The 21,782-nt window shown below is 37.6% G+C and overlaps 1 protein-coding gene across 3 annotated transcripts in view; it reads left to right on the top strand.

The window, feature by feature from the left end:
• Positions 1–535: 535 nt before the first annotated feature.
• LOC117306951 (microphthalmia-associated transcription factor-like) overlaps positions 536–21,782 on the top strand; it is a 54,861-nt gene continuing 33,614 nt past the window's right edge. For 2 of the 3 annotated variants that reach the window (XM_033791546.1, XM_033791545.1), the window contains exons 1-2: positions 536–1,120; positions 9,122–9,320. In XM_033791546.1, coding sequence (XP_033647437.1) covers positions 840–1,120; positions 9,122–9,320 — 480 coding nt within the window. In that variant the 5' untranslated portion in view covers positions 536–839. Of the gene's footprint in view, positions 1,121–9,121; positions 9,321–17,666; positions 17,766–21,782 lie in introns of those variants that run through there. The other variant, XM_033791548.1, reaches the window with a different exon arrangement.

Below are 21,782 nucleotides of genomic sequence, written 5' to 3'. Positions count from 1 at the left end.
ATTGACAAAATAGGGACACCGCCAATATAGGGCTAGATAGCTCAGTTGGTAGAGCGCCGGCACGTTAATCCGGAGGTCGTTGGTTCGAATCCCACTCTAGTCAATTCTTTGTTCAACCCCAAAAATCATTTACAAATTTACCCAGTCAGTTTCCCTTGTGGTTTATATTGATATAATTATTGTACAACAGAGTACAGCTACGTAAGGCCTAGACTTGTGTACAAGTCGTTAAATCGGTCCCACGCGATAGTCGAGTTGTGGCGGTGCTCTCACAAGATCACTGCTCTCGCGCGAACTGCTGGCTCCCTGCTTTCTACTCCTAGCCCTCATGTGGAGTAGAAATCGGGAGCCAGCAGTTCGCGTCCTCATGAGGAGTAGAAATCGGGGAGCCAGCAGTTCTCGGGTGAGCGCCGCCACAACTCGACTATCTCACCGCGTCGATTTAACGACTTGTCCACAAGTCTACGTTAGGCAAAGAAGACCAAAATGCAGGAACGCGCCCTCTGTTGTCGATGTTTTACAAGCCCAGAGAAAATGCAAGATGGTGGAGCCACCGCTTAGTAGAGGATACATTTTTCATGAGAAAAAAACTACGTTTTTTTAACCGAAATATAACTAAAACTTGATACAATTTTCTTTAGCAAATACTTTACAGTCCTGTGCTCAGACATGACAGAGTGTATTTTATGATTCACCAGACATTCTACTCACGGTAAAGTGTTACTGTACACGCATTCATTTGATTATGTCATGGAGGTGGTACAAAATTATGAAATTAAACCATAAATTTGTTTTACATTAAAATAAAAGGTGTATGTAACTTAATTGTCCGTTTTGAAATGGCAATGCCACTGCCAGAGTCTGGAGTTGATCTCGAGTATGATCTTGAACTCGACGATGATGACGGGGCTTTCGATCTTTTTGGAGAACTGAGACAAAATTTGTGCTCAACCTTGCAACAAACATATTTGGAAGGCAACTGTGAAGGGTCTGTTTCTTCAATAACTTCCGGGCCAGGATCAGCAGAGGTTGGGTTCAGCCTAGCTGAAGAAGATATCAGTCAGTCTGGTGCATTTTCAAACTCAAGCTATTATGAGTTGCGAAGTACACCAGTTGAAAGGTATTTATGCATTTTTTCTCTTATTCTTAGTTGGTTCCCCTTACCTGCTTACTACTTGTATTTGTCATGTTTGTTGTATTAAAATTAAAGTAAACCTTGGCCCGGTGTCCGCTGGCAATAAATGTCCGCTCATTAGCATATTGCGTTTTGATTGGTCAAGCGTCTATGACGTCACATTGTTTACGGAAGCTTGCTAAATAGTGTCCGCGGTTAGCGTGCATCATCATGACATTGCGTGCCTTGCTTCATTTTTAACATTTTAGTTTTACATTTTTGTTAACGCTTTCCTGCTTTTTGTATTTGATTAAATAAATATTTGTATTATTTATCATTCAGCACTTTCATTCGTATTTTTTTAACCTGGACTTTTTAATTACTTAAGTAAAATACGAATCTTGACAAAGTTCGTCTATTTTGTAACTTGACTTGTATGCTTGAAAGCATTCTTGGTGGTATTTTATTATAAATAATTCGTAACATTTAAACCTGCACTGTTTTACCATAGTAAAATACTAATCTTGACATACTTTTGATTGCGAGTAAGTGTTCTGTTTGTCTATTTTTTTACTTGGCTTGTATTTACTTGAACGCTTTCTAGGTTGTATTTGATTATAAATAATCAGCACGGCGCAGCATGGCGCCTGGACACTATTTGTTGGGCGGACACTATTTGTCACGTAATCCGTGCCAAATAGTGTCCGGGGTATACTGCGCATGCTCAGCGCACACTTATTGCCAGCAGATCATGACACCGGGGCCTACTATTTACTAACTATTCTGAGTAATAAGTTAGTACACTACAGACTTGTTATAAATCTTATAAATATGTTTAAAAAAACTAAACGCAATGGGCAACAGTGAGTAACACTGGCATTCTTTTGTTAAGGGCTTAACGCCAACCCGCTCCATGATGTGTATCCTCAATTGTCCTGTTTTCATTCAAGGTATAAAGCCATTGGACACTTTCTGAACAGAAAAAAAAAAGTTCACAGATTTACAAATAACTTACAGGGTTTACAGAAGGTAATTGTGACATACTGCCCTTGAAATATTATTCCATGAAATGCTTTACAGAAAACATTAAAACAATTAGGAAATTCTCGATATCGAGAATAACAGATATATTTTAAACACATTTCATGACACGGCGAAACGTGCGGAAACAAAGGGTGGGTTTTCCTCTTATTTTCTCCTGACTCTGATGACAGATTGAGCCTAAATTTTCACAAGTTTGTTTTTATTAGTTGTGATACTTTAAGCGACCGAAAGCTACAAAACAACTCATCAAATACCGCAAGATCTCTAAGATCAATCATGATCTCTTTAGGAGAGACATCTTAAACTCTGGCCTTCTCCACTCTTCGTCTGAGGACCCCTTGCATCTAGTGGAGAGGTTTAACAATGTATTGTATGAACAAACATGCACCAGAGCAATGTGTACCTGTCTTCACTCGACCTTGTGCTCCTTGGTTCAACGCCGACGTGAGTGAGGCAAAACGTAAACGACGTCGTGCTGAACGTTAGTTTATGAAGTCTCACCTTGAGATATACAGGCAACTTTATGAGCAGCAATGTTACTCCTATAACCATCTCCTGATGAAATCAAAGTCTCATTACTTCACCCCAAAGATAGAGCAAAGTAACACTAAACAGCTGTTCCAGTTCGTAAATAAACTCAATGCACCAACGTCACATCAAGCCCTCCCTGACAGTGAATCCGATCAACAGTTGGCTGATGACTTAAGACAATTATTTCTAAAGAAAGTTCAAGGTATTGTGTCTTCATTAGGAGGATATCCTCTTCCTACGGATAACCTGTCATCATGCAACTCTTCGTTCACTGACTTTGATTCGGTATCAGAGGATGAAGTCCGTAAAACTATCCTAGAGAGTCCTCCCAAGTCCTGCAGGCTTTACCAGATACCCACCACTTCCATATATTACAAATCTTGTGAACCAATGACTAACTATTGGTATTGTTCCAAAGGCTTTTAAAATATCCCATGTTAGACCTGTACTAAAAAACCCTAGTCTGGATCGAAATGAACTGAAAAACTTATTGTCCAATTGCAAACCTGTTGTTCGTTGCAAAAGTTATGGAACGTATTGTTTCAAACCAGCTTCGACTGTATCTTGAGGAAAATTGCTTGTTTCCGAGAGCAGTCAGCTTATACAGGCGTTTCCACTCAACAGAGACTGCACTGCTGAAATTCTATAATGATCTCCTAATGGCTGTTGACAAGGGTCAGTAGGCCATTTTAGTAATGCTAGACTATTCGGCAGCGTTTGATACTATTAATCATATCACTCTAGTTGAGCGCTTTTGCCACAGGTTTGGAATTGGCGGTACTGCATTGAAATGCTTTCTTGAACATCGAGAACAGAGAGTTGTTATTAATGGCGTTGTTTTAAATCCTCTACCTCTTTCATTTGGTGTGCCTCAAGGCTGAGTTTTAGGGCCTCTTGAGTTCATTTTGTATTAGTTCTCTGAGTGATGTTGTAAATGTTCATAGTATTACATATGTCATGTTACTTACACTGATGATACCCAACTGTATGTACATGTAATTGTTAAACCCTGTAATAATCGATTGGCATAAATAAAGGAACTTGAAGAGTGCATTGTTGACGTCAAAAAGTGGGCTCTGAATTATTACCTCAAACTTAACTTCGTTATAGACAATGCTGTGATGAAGACATGCATTCTCATATCCAAAAAGTATGTAGAGCTGCTTCTTTTGGCATTCACAAAGTTGGGAAGATTCAGAAATTTTTGGACAAATCTTCAACTGAGCGTCTCATTCATGCTTTTGTCACTTCTCATTTAGATTATTGCAACAGTCTCTTTGTTAACCTGCCTTCCTCTCATCTCATGCCTCTTCAGCGTATCCAAAACATTGCTGCACGCATGGTTACACGTCCACAGCGTCATGAACACATCACTCCTATTTTCAAACATCTCCATTGGCTTCCTATCATTCAACGCATTCAGGTGAAAATTCTTCTGCTCACTTTCAAAACTTGTAATGGTCAGTGTCCTACAAATCTCTCAGAACTCATTCAACAAAAAGTTCCTTCAACCCGGCTACGATCTTCCACATCCTCTCACCTTCAACTGATGCCTGGTCCTTGTGTGAAAACACGATACGGTGACAGAGCTTTCTCTGTTGCAGCTCCCAAATTATGGAACACTCTCCCCTCACAAAATTCAAAATGCTTCTTCCTTACAGACATGTAAAACGTTGTTGAAAACTCACTTGTTCAAATCTTTGTAGTTATCTCATTGTGCAGCTTGTTGTTATAATAATAATAATAATAATAATAATAATAATAATAATAATAATAATAATAATAATAATAATAATAATAATAATAATAATAATAATAATAATAATAATAATAATAATAATAATAATAATAATAATAATAATAATAATAATAATAATAATAATAATAATAATAATAATAAGACGAAGAAGATGTGTCATCTCATTGACATAGCTGTGCCAGGTGATATAAGGGTAGCTTCGAAGGAGATGGAAAAGATCGAGAAGTACCAGGACCTGGCCAGGGAACTTCGTAAGATTTGGCAGGTAAAGGTAAAAGTAGTCCCCGTGGTGGTTGGAGCACTTGGCACCATTCCCAAAGCACTGGGGAAACATCTAGATGAAATAGGGACAAATGTGAGGGTAGATCTATTACAGAAGGCAGCGCTTTTGGGAACAGCGAGGATCCTGAGAAAGACCCTTGAGATCTAAGGCTACGGGACGTAGCCCGGCTCGAGGAGTTACCGGCACAAAGGAAAATGAGATCTTTCTTTTGCATGCTGTGATAAAATGAAATAATAATAATAATAATAATAATAATAATAATAATAATAATAATAATAATAATAATAATAATAATAATAATAATAATAATAATAATAATAATAATAATAATAATAAGAAGAAGACTTGTAATGCGCACATATCCACCCTGCTGGGTGTTCAAGGCTCAGTAAAACCAAAAACCCAACACAAAGAAAAACAGACACAACAAAATTAGTCATTGAAAACCTGTGACATAAGATAAGTTTTGAGAAGAGACTTGAATTTTGCGGTACAAACACAAGATCGAAGATTAAGTGGTAGAGAGTTACAGATGCGCGGCTGAAGAAAAAGACCTGTCACCCCATGAGTGTCGAGACTTGGGTTCAATGAGGAGAAGCATGGAACTTGATCGAAGATTCCTTGATGGAGTGTAAACTTGAAGCAGTTCAGAAATATAGTGGGGAGCCTTGCCATTTAGAGCTTTGTGGACAATGAGCATCAGCTTGAAGATGATTCGTTGAGAGATAGGGAGCCAGTGTAGTTGTTTCAGAATGGGGGTGATAGAACAGGATTTTCTAGACAGTGTCACAATGCGGGCAGCAGTATTTTGGAGCCGTTGAAGTCGGGAAATCTGGTTGTTAGGAAGACTGTAGAGAAGAGCATTGCCGTTGTCAAGACGAGAAATAACAAATGTGTGAATGACCTTTTCAGTGGCACTTTTGTCCAAGTACTTGCGAATCTTACCTATATCCCTGATGTGATATGATGAGAAACGAACAATATTGTTGATGTGTGGCTGAAGTGTCATCGATGAATAAAAAATAACCCCCAAGTTCCGAGCTTTCAGCGAGGGAGCTATCCGAGCATCACCGATGGAGATGTATGGCACTGAAACCTTAGTTAACTGTTGACGTGACCCAAATAAAAGGAACTCTGTCTTATCATCATTTAACTTCAGGAAGTTTTGTTGTGTCCAACGATGAATCTCTTGGATGCATTTCTCAAGTCTTGCCATAGATGCATTGGCGTTTTCTTGAGAAGATTTAAACGTGATGTATAGCTGAATGTCGTCTGCGCACACATGGTAATTCAGATTATATTTGAGGATGATGTCACGAATCGGTAAAATGTACAGCGTAAACCACTGCGGGCTGAGTACCGACCCCTGTGGCACAGAGTAGTTCAAAACAACAGGATCCGATATCGCAGTGCCAATACATACATGCTGAGTTCTATTGTTATCTGTTAATTGTGTTTATTTCTCATGTTTATTTCTGCTTTTGTTCTGCTTATTTTGTTTTTGCATGTTTATTGTTCTTTGTTGTTGGTGCTGTTGCCCTGGTTTACTATAGTCTTCACCAGGACACCAGCACCATGCGCTTAGAAACGTAGTATCAAGCGCGGTACAAATTTGTATTGTTATTAGTATTATTATAAATAGGAGAAAATACTACAAAATGCTAGTAAGTAGGTACTGGTCATTTTTCAAGGTAGTTCCAGAGCTACCTTGGACACAGAAGTAAAATGTTTACCTGAAAAAATGACAGTGTTTATGACTGTTCCTCATAGGACAATTGTTTAAGTCTAAAGGAAAGACATCACTGAAATATTAAATAGACACATGCACAGTGTTTCACAACAGAAACAATACGCATAAACTCAAACTGCTTTTAAACAAGTTTGTTTATATTTATGCCGAGAATAAAATAAAACCATTTGGATAAAACCGTTTTGTATCAGTAAAGCAAGCTTTTTTCCAAAGACATAAAGCATTACTTTGCTCAGAAATGAATGCCTCAATTATTAAGGCGTATTGGGTCGTGTGAATAAAAAGTAGTAATTACTGACAAGTACTAGCAAAAAGTAAAAGCATTAACTTCCAAGCATTCAGTAAAAGCATGTCTTTAATTCCGTATGAATAAACTAAATTCTTTCACTGCAAAGTATTCACTTAAAGGCAGTGGACAACATTGGCAATTGTCAAAAACTAGTTTTCACAGTTTTTTGTACCTCGACATATATGCATAAAATAACAAGCCTGTGAAAATTTGAGCTCCATTGGTTATCGAAGTTGCAAAATAATAATGAAAGGAAAAAAAGCCTTGTCACACGAAGTTGTGTGCTTTCAGATGCTTGAATTCGAGACCTCAAATTCTAAACCTGAGGTCTCGAAATCAAATTCATTGAAAATTACTTCTTTCTTGAAAACTACATTACTTCAGAGGGAGCTGTTTCTCACAATGTGGGCGTATAACGACCATCGCTAATTGGCAGAAACATCATTTCCTAACGAGCGAAGTATAAAGAACTAGGTACTCAGTTATGCCACAGAAAAATACACAGATTGCATTGCGTTCAAGCGTCCTTCTCAAGTTTTTTAGTTTGAGGAAACTTTTGAATTGAGACAAGTGTATTTTTTACCATGTCCTCGTTGTGTAATGCGACTGACCTCTTTTTACAAAGCTATAACATCAAGAGTACAAATCCCACAACATTTCTGATATCATCACTTCAATGCCTTGGGTGTCAAGTACAAATCAGTCTATAAACTTAGTGGAAATAATATCTCACATAGAAATACTAGCACCAAGATCAAGAAATGACACAGAAAAGTGTAATGCGACTGACCATGGAATTGCCCTTTTACTTTTTGCTAGTACTTGTCAGTAAATACTACTTTTTATTCACACGACCCAATGTCTTGAAATAAACCTTAATTTGTTGCATTATTACACGTCTATAGATAGGCCTTTTGGATGGAATACGAGTTAGTTGCGAGATTATAGATAATTATGAGGTGAAAACTGAACTATTATCCTTGATTGTAATTTGAAAATGTGAAAATATTTAAGATTACATAATAACCCAGCCTGGTAGAAGGGGCGTTCCAAGCATGAACTCCAGTACCTTTGTGTTGCTCATTATATGGAGCAAACGCCTGTAGTGTTATAGCGGCACAGTGCACTCTGCGCAATGGAATATCCAGGCCTATTGCTGACAAGGCTCAAAACTTACATTGGATCAAAGGCCTAAGGCCTTCAGGCCTCAGTATTATTTGTATCCAGACTTAAGGATCCTACAGAAGGGCCAGTATGGTCGGTGATCTTCTGGTGTTTTAAAATGATTAACCCTCCACACTCCAAAAAGTCTGATAAACAAAGTAGCTTTAAATAGCCAAGAATGAGATAAATTTTCTATTTTTTAGTGCTTGTTCAATACAGTTTTGTGCAGATATTTTTGTCCACTGTATTGATCATTGTAAAACCATTTCTGGTCCAGTTAACAAGTGGAACATCAACAAGCCTTTTGATTAACCCCTTAGATTATAAGCTAAACTTGGATAGTGCGTTGGTGACGTCATTGGTCGTTGGTGCAAGGTGCGGAGAAAAAAAAGAAGAAAAAAAAAAAGGTTGTGCACTGTAAATTACATTGTGCAGGAGCCAGGGTTTACAGCATCTTAGAGCCAGCCAGAGGTCGTAGGACTCAGCCAGAGGGTAGATGGTTCCAGATCTTAACTGTTCTTCAGGTAGAATGAGAATTCGTATTGGTCGTGTGAGGCATCTGGTATGTAATACTTGAGAGTGTGATCATGTAGCTGGCTTGATAGATGGTGGTGCAAAGAGGCGTCTTACATGTACATGCAGTGTTTCCCATTCTAGGTTGATAGTAAGGTTGTTTTACGAAAATCGTTGAAAACGAAGTGTGCTGCTGACCTTTTTGTTTGCTCAAGTCATTTTTGACCATGTATTGTGTGTGGACTCCAGACTTCTGAGGCGTATTCCAATTGCGGGCGAACTAAGGTTTTGTAGGCTGTTGTTTCACAGTTTTAAGTGCAGTAAGTGAGTGTTCTGTGAAGAAGACCAAGAGTGCAGCTGGCAGATTTATTTATTTTTTGAAGATGGACATTCCAGCGGAGATCACATGGAACTATGACTGCCAGGTATCATGCTGGTCTAATGATGCGAGTGTTGTTCCAAGGATATTGTATTGGAAGAGGCTGGGGTAGACAGTGAAGCACATTTTGTTGATTTGTGGTCTTGTGGATTTTTTTTCTAAATTCGAGCCTTTAAATATAATATTTTGTGTCCTTCTGTTGATCTTGTACCTTAAACAATGTTTCGGAAGTACTTTAAGGCTGCAATCACTGAATGAATTTTTAATTAACGAGTATTATTTTTTCACATTGTAGTTCCATACTGCAGAAAGAGTTTTCACCTGGCGCCATGTCTACAAGGACAAATTTTAAGCAGGAGCTTATGCGCCAGCAGATCCAAGACATGGACAAACGAGAACAAAGTCTGCCGTGCTCATCTCCAATGCTGACCTCACCTGCTATAGACCTTCCCAAGCTTTCTACCATCCCAGAAGTTCCTACAAATGTTCTAAAGGTATAAGTTCTCAACTTTTAGATGTGTATAAAAAACAATGATTTAACTCTTTTGGCTAGGAGCTTTGATGATGTTTTGCAACTGATAAAACTCAATTTATGGGTAGGAAACCATTAGGGTTTGCAACATACATTGTACATATAATACCTGAGTGTAGTGTTTGTCCCATGGACGAACACATTGCTGTTCCTTTTGTTAATTATTAGAAGTGTTTGTTTTTTAAGTGTAGTTCTAATGAGGTTTTTGAGTTATTATGACTACATAATGTCCATTACCCCCAATGTGACGATGGAATGGATGGAACCTGAATGTGACCTTGCCAAGTATATGTAACAACAACCTTTTTAAACCTGACATTTTGAGGGCCCTCTTACAGTTCTGAAACATTCTACATTCTAAAAGCATTGAATGATATCATACATTAGGCTTTAAAGGCAGTGAACACTATTGGTAATTACTCAAAATAATTATCAACATAAAACCTTTCTTGATTACGAGTAATGGGGAGAGGTTGATAGTAAAAAACATTGTGAGAAGCAGCTTCCTCTGAAGTGACTGATTGTGCAAACAATTTTGCGCTATTCATTTCTTCAATAACAAAACATTCATCCTGAACTATAAAAAACCCACTTTGTGCACGATTGCCTGATAGCTCTAGTTGGAATAATAGTATCAGAATTGCGTCCGGGTATTTGTTTATTTCTGATCGGTCTCCCAATACCACACTGTGTGTTTCAACATCCAAAGAATTGTCAACTTCTGGGTACATGTACCAGTCGATGCACACAATTTATGCAAAAATATCAATCTACTAGCCCATTGAACGTTTTTTGGTGTTGTACGTGGTGAAAAATTTAAAAAAATTAATTGCCCGGGCGCTACGTTTTTTTAACAGCGCATTTTGTATTTTGAGAATTTTTGACTGGCGCAGCGTCTGGACAAAACAGTATCTGGGGAACCAGAGCGTACAGTCTGGTTGCACACCAGTTGACTGCAAGGTACATAAAAAAATGTGCTATGTAGAGGAGACCATGCAGTACAACGTGCATCGGGAACGATTCTGTGTTCCTTTGTGAATCTGGACGTGGTCAATGGTTAGTATGCCACACGCTTCGTAGACTTGATTCAAAGTTTGAGACTGCGGTTATTTCTCTGCATCAGCCATGTAGACCTTCCCGCAGATTTGCTATCACACGCTCTAACTGGCGATCTCAGACTTGACCCTCTTGTGTATACGAAATATTTATACTATTGACAACCTACAGTTGCATAACAACACAATGCCAGAGAGGTGACCAATCAGGAGACCACAAAAACCTGTTGGCTGCATCTATTCCAAATAGGATATAATCAATATATGTTCGGTTTGCGGTAACACCATGTGTTTATCTAATTACCAGGTAGAGTTTGTTCGTAGAGAACTTTCTTTCTTCATTACCGCGGAGTAGATTTATCAGATGTTTGGGAGACTCCTCAATTCTGAAAAGAACTGTCCTGCTTTATAACTACTACAAGGTATAGAAAATTTGCTGGGACTACTACGGAGTCAATCAACGCTCTGATTGGTGTTGTGGTGGTTAGCGGCTCAGGGCCATTGTTAGGGTAGCCCATTGTGTAAGAAAGCCCTTGTGTGTAGTGAGGCCTGTCAGTAGACCGAGGGTTGTTAGAGGAGGAGGGTGGTAGGATAGTATGCCAAATGCTGATGAAATAACCGATATCTTGTGGCACAGTGTTGTGTCTATTTCGATAGCTTCCCTTACATTGTATACGCCTTGTACACCAATGTCTCTCAGGTGCTATATGATTTGAGCCTGATCCCAATCTATGACATGGTCTAAATTGGTGGAGTGTTTCACAATGGCAGATTTGTCATATTCCCCTCTGCGGCCGTGTACTTTATGTTCTTTTAGCCTGTTAGTAAGGTCTCTACCTGTCTTGCCAATGTACACTTTACCACAAGTACAAGGAATTCGATAGACCCCTGCCTGACTGCTAGAGTCATGCTTGTCTTTATGGGTGTGAAGCTTCATTTCAACTTATTGCAAGTTCGGTAGTAGATCTTGATTTCCGCTTCACGGAGGATTTGTTGGTATGACCAATGTATGGAAGAACCCCAATAGGCATAGTATCTTTGGATTGTGCAGACTGAGAGTTGTGTTTGGAAAGGGACTCTGGTTTGTTCGGTCTATGCCCGTTCTCTTTGAGCACTGTGTTAAGGGGCTCTAGTTAATTTGGTAAACGTGTGCCCTTCACTGAGGCTTTCACAGTAGGAGGATTAAATGACCAAGCATTATCGGGTTGCGCGCTGTTGGGTGTTTTTGGGCTATAACAAGCGTTTAATGTAAAAATAAACACGGTTGGAAAGATGTTTAAAAGTAGAATATAATGATCCACACAAACGTGCTTCGCTTTGTTAAATTTCGCAAAACAAAACGCTCCGCCATTTATGGATGTCAAGATTCCATAAATGGCCGCCAAATTGCACTAGTCTTATAATTTATTTCCAGTCGCAGCTGTTGAACTACGACTGAGCAATTATCTCTTTATAAATAGCTGCATCGTGTCTGTCTGTGTGAGTGTGTGTGGGCATGTCTACGCATTCAAACCGAGGACTTGGAGAAGGTTATAACAAAAGGGATACGGGAAAAAGTCACACCGAGGCAGCCTCAATTTGATTTCGTGTACAAAACCAATAGGGACGTCTGAAAAATAAACAATGGGAGAACAAAGAGAAGTCCTCGGTTTACACCATAAACTGTGTGTGTGTGTGTGTTATTGGATCTCCTCCCTGGATACCGCATCAAACCTCGCCAAATTTACACGGAAGAAAGACGCTGACTTTGCCTTGACACTTATCTATTTTTGAACAAAATCCGTTGAGAAGTGGCTGCGCTCCCATAGCTAAGCTTGGGCGATATCTCGATATAATCGAAAATCGCGATACCATTTCTCAAACGATTACCATATCGTCTTGATTTTTTGTTAATCGAGTTATCGGCATATCATGAAGTATCACGATGTCTTTCCTAATTGAGACGTCTTGCAACCACAACGGGCTGTTTAAAAAAAAAATTCCAGAACCAACCCCAAGATCCCCCATTTGAAAAAAATAACATCAAAGACTTTAGCGCCCAGGCGGTCTCCCACAGACATTCAGAAGTAACACAGTGTATCAATTACCTCCCCTGTGTGGGAGCCTTGTGCGCCGCCTCGCCTCCGAACTGCAGACCACAATAAGATCATATTACACAAACCACAACCCATCCACAACCGTTTTGTGAGTGAGAGGTCACCCCATGTGCATGTTATGGATGCTTATTGGTTAGCTAGAATGAAATGGGCAGGATATGCGCAGTACAGTCATGCGCAGTAGACACTTTAAAAGAGACTTTTTGTGTGTGTAACTCATAGAGCTATGACACCATGGGTATAGACAGTACACCTCACAGATCTATACCTCGATTTGTTTAGATTTTTAAAGTATGAAAATTGGGCATAATAAATTGTCAGAATTTTACACTTCAAATATAAATCGCGATTTAATCGAATGTCGCGATACTTTTATGATGATATATCGTGGGATAATAAAATCGCCCAAGCTTAGGGCTGGGGAAATAATACGGGGAAAGGCAAACAGAAAAGGGACTAATAAATAATACGGGAAAGGATAAAAGTAAATTGAACGGGAAAAAATAAATGAAACAGAGTACAAAAAAGGGCGATGTATGTAATTAGTATTGTGAAGTTACTCTTTGCTTAGCAATTATTAAGATCATTCAAGTGCTTTGTGAAATCAAGACAGCGCGGAATTCTAGCAGGACCCGCTAAATATAAGGGCCTACGTTGAATGGTTGAATTAACTTTGATTAAATTATCTAAACAGCAAGTCCAGCCCACGTCCACCACCACCACCACCTAACTTGTAGCAAAACAAGTCCAGATTTTCCACTTCTTATGGTTAACTTCCATGTAACTCTCAACATTTTAGCTACAAAATTGTAAACAATTTTCTGCTGTGTGCGTTAGACATAAGGTCAGTGCATTATTAGAAGTATTGCCAAGAGTTTGTATCATTTGTAATCAAAGAAAATCTTGGTCACAAATTTATAGGAACTTTAAAAAGCAATATGCAAAATTTATTGCGACATGTTTATACAATTCATAGCAGTACACAATAAAACTTATTTTGTATTTGCAAACATGAATTAAATGTAGGGTATACTTTTAATAGCTGCCAAAGACCACTATAGACCAAGTATCCTTAGTTGGTGTATCTCCTCAACATTTATGCATACAATAATAAACCTTTGACAATTTGGGCTAAATTGGGCAATAGTAGTTGCAAGAAACAGTGAAAGATAAGCACCATTGCAGTATAGAAACAAGTCCTTTGACATGCCTCTCATGTGGACTTTATCAAGTGAGTTTTATGATAAAAAACTAGTTGATTAATAACCAATATATTAGGTATAAAGTCCCTTTGAAGAGACGGTACACAATGCCTTAGATCGGGTGATTTGGTTGTAAAATGCATATGGTTAGGAAAGATGTTTTAAAAGTAAAATAGAATGATCCACACAAGTATGACTGGAAATTGGGTGGTTTTCCTTTTTATACTGATTCGAACTAACATGGTCTGCAAGTCAACCATTTGACTTGTTCTGAAACATAATTTTAACTATGCATTAACAGGCATGAGGTGTGAAATCAAAATATACTTGCATGGGTTTAGGTTCAAAATTGAAATGGCACCGTGTTTATCAAACTTTTACGTCTCTTTATGAACACAACATAAAGATATTTCAGGTAATTTTTTTTAAATACAGATGTTTATGTTTTTGCATTTTGTTGTCCTAATAATAATAATAATAAGACTTGTTATGCGCACGTATCCACCCTGCTGTGTGTTTAAGGAGCAGTAAAAACCAAAAACTAACAAAACAAACAAAATTAGTCCTTGAAAACCTGTGCCATACGATAAGTTATGAGAAGAGATTTGAATTTTAGGGTACAAAGACAAGGTCGAAGATTAAGTGGTAGAGAGTTCCAGATGCATGGCGCGGGTGAAGAAGACTTCGGTTCAATGAGGAGAAGCATGGAACTTGATTGAAGATTGCTTGATGGAGTGTAAACTTGAAGAAGTTCAGAAATATAGTGGGGAGCTTAGCCATTAAGTGCTTGAAGATGATTCATGCACACTGTCCTAGTGTGTTTTTTGTTATAAACATCAAAATCTCAAATAAATAATACATTAAATATGATGTAAACAATTGACAATGTACTTCAAATTAAACTTTATCACATGTTATAATATTGCAAACTATCCAAAACCATGAAACCCAACTTTTTCAAGTGTGATGAAAACACAAACTCTGCTCACATCACATCCAATAATTTGTTGGCATAAGTAATGTGCACAAAAAAACCCAGTTTAAATAATGACATCATGTGTTGATTTAGGAATAAAAATTTAATTCTTTTTTTTTTGCAACAGGAAATATTGCCATTTGTTAAACCTGTTTTGCATAAATCATGTGTACATACCACTGAAAGTTGAAACTATCTGGAAATATATCCCTGATTTTCCGAACAGTCAAGTTTGAATGTGCATTTTATTGAAGGCCTCATAGATTCTGACCAATCAGAGTGTTCCATCCACCTTTTGACTTATTCGCCATAGGGTGTTACTGTTTACAAACTTGACAATGGTCCATCGTAGGTTAATGACGATTGTTTATCCACAAGAGGGCGGTGCTTCAGCCAATATGTATCGACTATCAGGACGACTAAAAATCACAATCACAGACTTAGAACCAAGTCTAAGTCTACACGCTTCAGGATCGGATTGAAGAAAGTTTATGTTTAATTGTTACTGGTAAGCAGAAAACCATACACAGTTAAGAAGGGCACAACGGCCAACGAAAGAAAAGGGCAGGGCAGTGGGCGTGAGTAGGTGAATTTTTTCAGGTGTACGTCAGCCAGTAAGAGGGGCAATACTCTGACTATGGTCACCGTGCGTGGATGCCATAATAATAATAACAATAATAATCATTTAACTACATGTAGACTTAAGTTTTGTCGTAACGAAAACAAGTTGTCGGCTTCCGGGAGTACACAACTACACGTACAAGCCTGGTGGACAATAAACAAAGATACAATGCCTATTCAAAGCATTTTACATTCACTTCTGGTTAAGACAGGTCAAAAGGTCAAGAGAAGGTCACCAACATACCCTTTTTGTGAAGTACATGTACGTAAAGCCCTTTCATATGATGTAGGCCCCCTATAGATTGTCAAAATAGCTTTTGTGGTTGAGGAAATAGGAACTTATGAATAATGACGACTGTCGACCGAAGACTAACTAACCGAAAGGGAAATGTTTGTTTCAAAGCATGAAAACAAAAAAATACTGATCGGGCCTGATGTTGCTTACCTTCAGTGATGAAAGGTATTGGTGCAATAATGATCCTAAAACAGTGATGTCATGATGATGTCATCACCTGTCACGTGACATCATCTTAAAGGTTTTTATTTCAAATGTATAAAAATCTATATCAAATCAGCCACAAGAGACTGTAGGTTTCTGTTTGCGGGATTTGGGAGGGATAAATTAGGTCTTCATTTTATTTTGTGCGTGACCTCACATGACCTCTACTTTCGGTTGAAATCGGATGTGCCTTGTAATTCAAAAGTGACAACAGTTGAACAGTTATGATCTTTATAGATGTTAAATTTGCATCGGGATAAAGAGTATTAATTTTGGTTTTTACCCATACACCGATGTGTGTTAGCACTGTATATAATACTCAGTACTTTCCCAAGTCTTGTGGAAAAAATATCACAGGCATGTTACTCGGGTGGAATACGAAACTAGACCCTTGCAATTCTAGAGCAGTGTCTTACCAACTAGACTACCGAGGTTGCGCGGTAGCTAGAGGCAGTTCGAATCCTGTGTTTTGGCAGCGGGTACCGCAACGATATAATAGATGTTAAATTTGCATTGGGGATAAAGAATATTAATTTTGGTTTTTACCCATACACTGATGTGTGTTAGCACTGTATACTCAGTAGCACTGTATACTCAGTACTTTCCCCGAGTCCTGTGAAAAAATATCACAGGCATGTTACTCGGGTGGGATTCAACCACAATCTCTGTTTTGACGTGAAATCACAGAAAGGACTTTGAGACAAACTCTGGTCTTACAATTCTAGCCTCCTTATTGATATAGGGACAATTTGAAGATAATAATAAATGCATAAATTTACATAGAAAAAACCCAATGTTCCATGGCGCTTACAGAATAGCATTTAAAAATCCTTTTAAAGCCATTGGACACTTTTGGTAAACAGTATTGTCCAAAGGCCCACACTTCGTGTATCACAACTTATATATAAAATAACAAACCTGTGAAAATTTAGGCTCAATCGGTCATCGGAGTCGGGAGAAAATAACGGGAAAACCCACCCTTGTTTCCGCACGTTTCGCCGTGTCATGACATGTGTTTAAAATAAATCCGTAATTCTCGATTAATGTTTTCTCAAAACGTAAAGCATTTCATGGAATAATATTTCAAGAGAAGTCTTTCACCATTACCTTCTGTAAACTCTGTAAGTTATTTGTAAATCTGTGAACTTTTATTTTTGTTTTTGTTCCGAAAGTGTATAATGGCTTTAAACACAAAGTCATTATTGTTATACATCTATTGGCATACATGTGAGTGGACTGATCACCGCTTCAAATAAAATACCACTTCCAGGTGACTTTGAAGGTTTCAGAATGGTATCAGCCAATTTTTGCTCTGCTTGCTACCTGTTCAGGCTGGTTTCTATCCCTTTTTGGGGGGTCTTTGATCCCTTTTACCATTTACTGTCTTGTTATCCAGGTGCATATATTGTATATGGTCTGACCTGGGTAGAGAAGGTAGGTGTAATGTACATGTAGCAAGAGCATGAAGAGCCTTTAAATCTTAATTGCAGAGTGGCCAGGGGTTGTGCCCCTGGTAGCTATAGGAGCTGGGATCATACAGTGGGACAAAGGCTATTTATACATGTAACAACTATTGGGGGAGGGGGATATCTGTATGATCAGCGTATTTGACGTACATCCCATCAATAACCAATGAGAACTGCTTTAGACAGGAAATAGGGGGATTGGTAATGGAAAGAAAGAGTTTACAGACAGGAAAATGACATCATCCATATTGTAATTGCTCCCCTCCTCTAGCTTTGATATGTAGCAAGCTCTTGTTGAGACTGCTCACTCCGTCCCAAGACCTCACAGCGCTGGTAGCTCGTGTGGTCAATCCCAAGTTATTTCAATTAAAGTTCATAACGGCTGGTCCGTTAGATTGAAACAGTATGTATGGTGGAATAGCAGTAATGCTTCCATACTATGGGCATCAACCACACCAACAGCTTCACGCTCACCACCATCCTTATAACCAGGTAGGTTAATAAACTTCTTTCATTTGGAGTCATGTTTAAGTGCCTAGAAAATCTCCCCAAATAAATCTTTTTAATATTTATTTAGAAGTGACGGTACACTATTCAATCTAATCGTTTTAATTCACACAAAGTTTGACAACAAGATTTTTAAACAGTACAAGCAGTTCTGCCTTCAACTTGTTTCCTTGACTTCAATATAAATGTTCTACAATATGAAATATCAGTGCTTTCTTTTTCTTAAACTGTGAAAATGTAGTCAAACAATTTCTATAGATTGTTGATAACTGCTTCAAATTAACAAGCAAGTGAAGCTTTAATGCGTTAGGCATACAGATACAAATAACAAAAAACAAAATGAGGTAACACACTTCAAGGGTAAACCCACTTTTCACTTAAATGTTTGTGTGTAGAAATCGTCACCAATTTCACGAAGGGCCAAAAACCTTAAAAATCGATAAAAAAGTGATTTTGATTTTTTGGGTGGATTTGACTAAGGTGATCGGGATCTAACTATTTACGAAGTTTTAGATCTCAATATTGTCTGGTTTCTTAATTACGCTAATTTGATTAATGACAAAAACCTCAAGAACCTGGAATTATGTTTTCACAAAGAGCCAAAAACCTTTTTGTAATTTGTTTGTAATCTTACCATGTTGATGGCACAGTGCCAATCACGCCGGCTTTTGCATTTTCACAAAGAGCCAAAAACTTAAAAGGACAAAAAAAATTGCATTTTCACGAAGTGCAGAAAAGTGTATTGCTCTTCCGCGTTGAATTATCCCTTGGCATGGTGCCAAAAGCGGGTGCTCTGGCTTTTGCGTTTTCACGAACAGCCAAAAAGTTTACTCGACGCGCTGCAATATCTATAACTTAAAACTAAGACAAGATTTTGGCCTAAAAGTCACTTGATCTTTATTAAACTTTTGGTTGTTTCTCTCTGCAAGATATTTCAGTTTGCTTGGATTAGTTGAGTTTATGGTTTAATCAAGCTCTGTGCCAAGTGTTTGCTCAAGATTTTAACAATAAAAATCCAGACTATAACTGTACAGTCATTGTGTGTGTGTTTTTGAACTTGATTTTAACCTAAAAATTATTAACCACTAAGCAAAGTTGGCCTTACATGTATTGTAAGGCCTTAATAAAAACAAACATGATTTATACTGGTGCTACATTTCACTGTCGTTAAGCATTGCTGTGTCAAGAACCTTTTACATGTAGTCAAGTTTCAAGTACTGCGGAGTACTGCACGATACTTGTACATTATGAAGGGAATCTGTGTTAACGAATTTGTATAATGACCAGCAACATGACCCATTTACATGGCAACTTGTGCACACTTCAGTGTACTACCAGAGGTGTTCATACTCACTGTTTGGACTATAGTGCACCCAACTGCTGAATGGTCTGCAAACATTTTTGTGCAAGTCCTTATCTGTACAGTGCAAGAATTGAACATTTCTGACCAAGTTGTACACTGAAAAATGATAATTGTGTGTATATGGTAAAGACTACACCATGGGCATCAAGAAGGTATCGAATCAAAGCTCTCATGTTTTTGTAAACTCGGCAAACATTTCAGTACGTGTAACTATTTCATCATGAGATTGAGCTTTTCTAATTTTTTTAATTTGTTTGTATTCAATGTTATTTCTGCAATCCTTCACACACATTTTTTGTTGACTAAAACCAACTGACGTGAGTTGCAGTTGCATGTTTACCTTCATTTTTAATTTGCTAGCAAAGTTAAAGTTATATTGTTGGTGCCTCACAAGTACAGTCATCCATTTAATAGTCGATGGGTTCCCTTAAGACAAACAAGTGCGTCACCTAAAGAATGACATAGCTAAAACCTGACCAGAACTTCCCTGAATAAATATGAATTTCCTGTTGAGCTATTTTTACTGCAAGGTTTTTAGACATCTTAAATGCATAGTATTTGAACCTAGTGAGACATCACTTTTTGGGGGGAGCTTTTATCTCTGATTGTTTATTCTTAAAGTGCTCCCATTCATTCAATATTCCCTTTGTAATTAATTTAATTTTTGAGGCGTTTCTACAACTGCTCAAACACCTCATGTTATTGTTGAAACTATTGGTAATTACTCAAAATAATTATTAGCATAAAACTTTACTTGGTAACGAGTAATGGGGAGCTGTTGATAGTATAAAACATTGTGAGAAACAGCTCCCTCTGAAGTAACATAGTTTTCGAGAAAGAAGTATTTTTCAAAATATTGATTTTGAGACCTCAGAATTAGATTTTGAGGTCTCCAAATCAAGCATCTGAAAGCACACAACTTCGTGAAACAAGGGTGTATTTTCTTTCATTATTATCTTGCATTTCGACAACCAATTGAGCTCAAATTTTCACAGGTTTGTTATTTTATGCATATGTAGAGATACACCAGTTGACATCAGTTCATGAACTGGCAATCAAAGCTCTTCATTATGTTCATGCATTTCCTTGAACAACAAATGTTTTGTTTTGATCAATCTCTCTGGAGCTTTTAAGTGGATCTGACCCTTTGGCCAATCTCCAATGCCAATGGAGTCTATGACTGAAATTGTTGTTTAAATCGTTGTGATAGTTCTTGGATATGGGTCTAACTTTCGATTGATCTTGAAATAAAGGTCAACATGGGGTCACAATAACCCAAGTTTAATATTTAATGCTCAAAGGATCATAACTTTAAAAAGTAAAAAAAGTGGTGGTGTAGTTCTTGAGATACATGGACATTGTATGTTCCCAGTTCCGGTTGACCTAAAACTTAAGGTCAACGTGGGGTCATATTTAACTCTGATTCCTACATAAATCGACACCTAAAGACGTCATCATGATGTCAATGTCAAGTTGTGGTGTTGATGTTTGTGCAATAGTTTGTCATGGTTTAGTTTGGTTTCAGTTTCTTTGTTACAATCACGGATGTACATTGTATCTATATGCTGAAAAGATGTTGAAATACAACAGTGACAGCGCATTACAATGGTCAATCAGGAACACTTTTCCTGATTGTGCAAAAGAAATGCACCCTTTTTATCATACTTATTTTACATAGGTAAATTTTTTAAAAGCATTTACTGATTTTTACCTTTTTTCAGTAAAAATTGATGATGAAACTTGATTAAAAAAATATTGAAAATAAAACAGTTTTTAAAGTTGTTTTTGTTGTAGTAACTGCAAATGTGGTGAAGTTACCAATCAATTGGAAAATTTCATGGTCATGATGTCAGTTCATGCAATGAAACTTTTTTCAAAATTCATGCACTATTGGCTACAGAGCTGAAAGTTTGAAGGTTTTTAAAAATATTTTTGTGAGTCTTGGTAAGTGAACAACAGTGCTCACATAATATGGAATTTTGCATGAAACTAAAGCAGGCTTTGTGGACTTTGAAGATTATTGGTGCTGTGACCAGTTTAATTGAAAGATTTTAATGTGGAAACATTCTCTAGATCTCTTGCCTCCGGGCTTTATTCATATAATCTGTCAGAGAAATATCATGAAGTTGTCAGATGTGTTTCTCCCGACATCAAAGTATAGAATCAATAACATTAATGAGAAACAATAACATTGCGATAAAATAAACATTAATATATACAGTGCTTATGTCTACGAGTTATTCAAGGAATAAGGCAACTATAAAATTCACATACAGGGCGGGTTTCTCTCAGCCCCGGAATTAAACAATTAGAAAAATACACATCGCTAGAAAATGTACATTAATGTCCAAGCGATTACTAACTAAGGCAATCAAATAACGATTGTAGTTGGATGGCAACATTAAAGAAAGAAATAATACAAAACAGTTTTTCCTCTGGCAGGTTCCCGCCAAAACCTTTATGGCGTCCGCCATCTTGGAAACGCCCAAATATTCAATTAAATAAACCTTGCAAACTGTGCAAAATAAACCTAAAGAAATATTACTCATCAAGAGCTCAACTATCTCTTTCTAATAACTCAAACTCATGTATAATAAATAAAGAAAGGTTAATGAAACTAAGTTCTGAAAAAGGGCGGA

This window comes from Asterias rubens, chromosome 2 (assembly GCF_902459465.1).
Source record: "Asterias rubens chromosome 2, eAstRub1.3, whole genome shotgun sequence".
NCBI lineage: Eukaryota > Metazoa > Echinodermata > Asteroidea > Forcipulatida > Asteriidae > Asterias > Asterias rubens.
This window is presented reverse-complemented; position numbering and strand designations above follow the sequence as displayed.